The sequence below is a fragment of the Protopterus annectens genome, chromosome 1.part1 (genome assembly GCF_019279795.1).
Source record: "Protopterus annectens isolate FY-2018-M chromosome 1.part1, PAN1.0, whole genome shotgun sequence".
Lineage (NCBI taxonomy): Eukaryota > Metazoa > Chordata > Ceratodontiformes > Protopteridae > Protopterus > Protopterus annectens.
Window position 1 is genome coordinate 1715600094 of NC_056726.1, and position 1978 is coordinate 1715602071.

Below are 1978 nucleotides of genomic sequence, written 5' to 3' on the forward strand. Positions count from 1 at the left end.
CACTATAAATGTTGATTGAAAATACTTCTGAGTCATTAACAAAAACAATGCTATGCTCCATTTTATAATGCAGCCTTTATTAAGCAAATGAGCATTACAGTCATGTGCCCTAACAAATGTTAGAAGTCTTATAACACAGGAGAACACAATAATCATGTCCAATCCGCAATCACCCTTCTCCAAAAAGTTTGCCTCACATTTGTGACTTAACTAATTACTTTGCTAGACAACTAATGGGGCTTTTCTCTCAGACATCCTTTGAAAATATGTTTTTCACGGTGAGACATTCCATATTAGTTAATGGGAATAAGTACAAAGTAAATGAATAATTATTTTAAATATAATACTGCAAGGTATTTCAAGTTTGAGAGTGCAATGGATGATTTTAATGTAACACATCATCTCTAAAAGCATAAGCAAGATAGGGTGACCTGCAAATATCAGTACTTAGCATTATCACAAATAACAAGGTTATATTTCCCACTAAAAGCAAATTGTTTAATCATAACCTTTTAGACACATAATAGCACAATTCTCTTTCATCTGACATGCCTTTGAAGTATTCCTTGAGTCATACAATAAAGTGTCTGACTGAATTGGATTATTTTTCAAACTGTTTGATGTATACAGGAATATTTGTTAATAACACAGGCTTTGGCAGGGTTAGAGAATGTACCCCTTTCACTAAGTACAGATAAGATATGGATGAAATGATTCTATAACACAATGTAAAAAATAAGGCTTACTGTGTTTTAATCTGTAGTCCCTGTAAGGTGAGTACTCATGTTTGTACCAAGCCAAAAGCTCGCTGTGAGAAGGAACATAAACATAAAAATCCACTCCATTCTGATAGCCTGCAAACTTCTCTTCTTGTAAAGTACACATAGGATTTGTGTAGCAAAGCCAATTGCTCGCTTTGGTATCATATCCATCAGGCAAATTATATATTTGAGATGCTGAATAGATCTTTAAAAGAAAAGAAAACAAAAATTAGTCCAGAGCAGGAAAGGGATTCATTTCCAAGATCTGATGCCTTAGAAGAAAAGTTCATATTATGTGATATAGTACATGCATTGCTTAGCGACTTCCAGAAACCGGGTTCATTATGAATTACACATCTTTCATAAAATCATGATTTTGCAATGTCTAGGAAATAATATTATAGATGAATTAAAAAAGAAAACCTGCAAAACTCAGCTTTTGTTAAGAAAAACTGAAATGCACTTAACAGTACAGTACAGTACAAAAGATTAAAGCTATAAACTACAAAAAAAAAAATCATATTGTATCCTTGGGATGATTTCTTCTGACTCCACTTCAAAATGTATGTCCCATTCGTGCCATTAAACCAAATCAAAAATTCTAGGTCACCCTTAAAAAGACATTTCTAACTAGAGGACATTACTCAGTTAATACAAATGTGTTAAAAATTGAAAATCCTTATAAATGCAACAAAATAGCAAATCTAATAATATTAATAAATAACTATAATATCAAAAATGTAGAAACAAGTGCAAAACAGAAATGACAATGACCTCTGCCATTTACCAAGTAGCTGAAACAATGAAAAAAGGCTTCTTGCAGCACAGTAAATAGCCTTCTTTTCCTCTTTTGTCACTTGTTCTGTGTGATTGCTTGAGAGATACTAAGCAAAAGTCACGGTAGTAAAGAATTTATCAGTGAGATCATGTAACTAACCATGACAGATCACCACCCCCATACACTAAGTGTATCGTGGGTTTGGCACTATTACCTTTCCTTGGGGCGGGCCTTAGATGACTTTCTTTATGCAAAAGAACTTTCCTGCTCTTACGCCAGAGAAAGTAAAATACTGTTAAGTGGTTTATTGAGAAGGAAGTGGAAACAAAAACCTGAGTAACTGATGGCTCAGAGCCAGGGGATTTTTTTTTTTTTTTGAGACATAACATAATTTGCAACAGCTTGTTTACTGCAATAAAATCTAGTGCATATTAATTTG

The 1978-nt window shown here is 33.2% G+C and overlaps 1 protein-coding gene across 2 annotated transcripts in view; it reads right to left on the reverse strand.

Moving 5' to 3' along the window:
- ZNF683 (zinc finger protein 683) overlaps window positions 1-1641 on the reverse strand; it is a 72968-nt gene extending 71327 nt beyond the window's left edge. The window contains exons 1-2 of one of the 2 annotated variants that reach the window (XM_044084082.1): window positions 1536-1641; window positions 747-966 (exon numbers count right to left, since the gene is read on the reverse strand). In XM_044084082.1, coding sequence (XP_043940017.1) covers window positions 747-966; window positions 1536-1544 — 229 coding nt within the window. In that variant the 5' untranslated portion in view covers window positions 1545-1641. The remainder of the gene's footprint in view (window positions 1-746; window positions 967-1535) is intronic. The other variant, XM_044084090.1, reaches the window with a different exon arrangement.
- Between the last annotated feature and the right edge of the window lie 337 nt (window positions 1642-1978).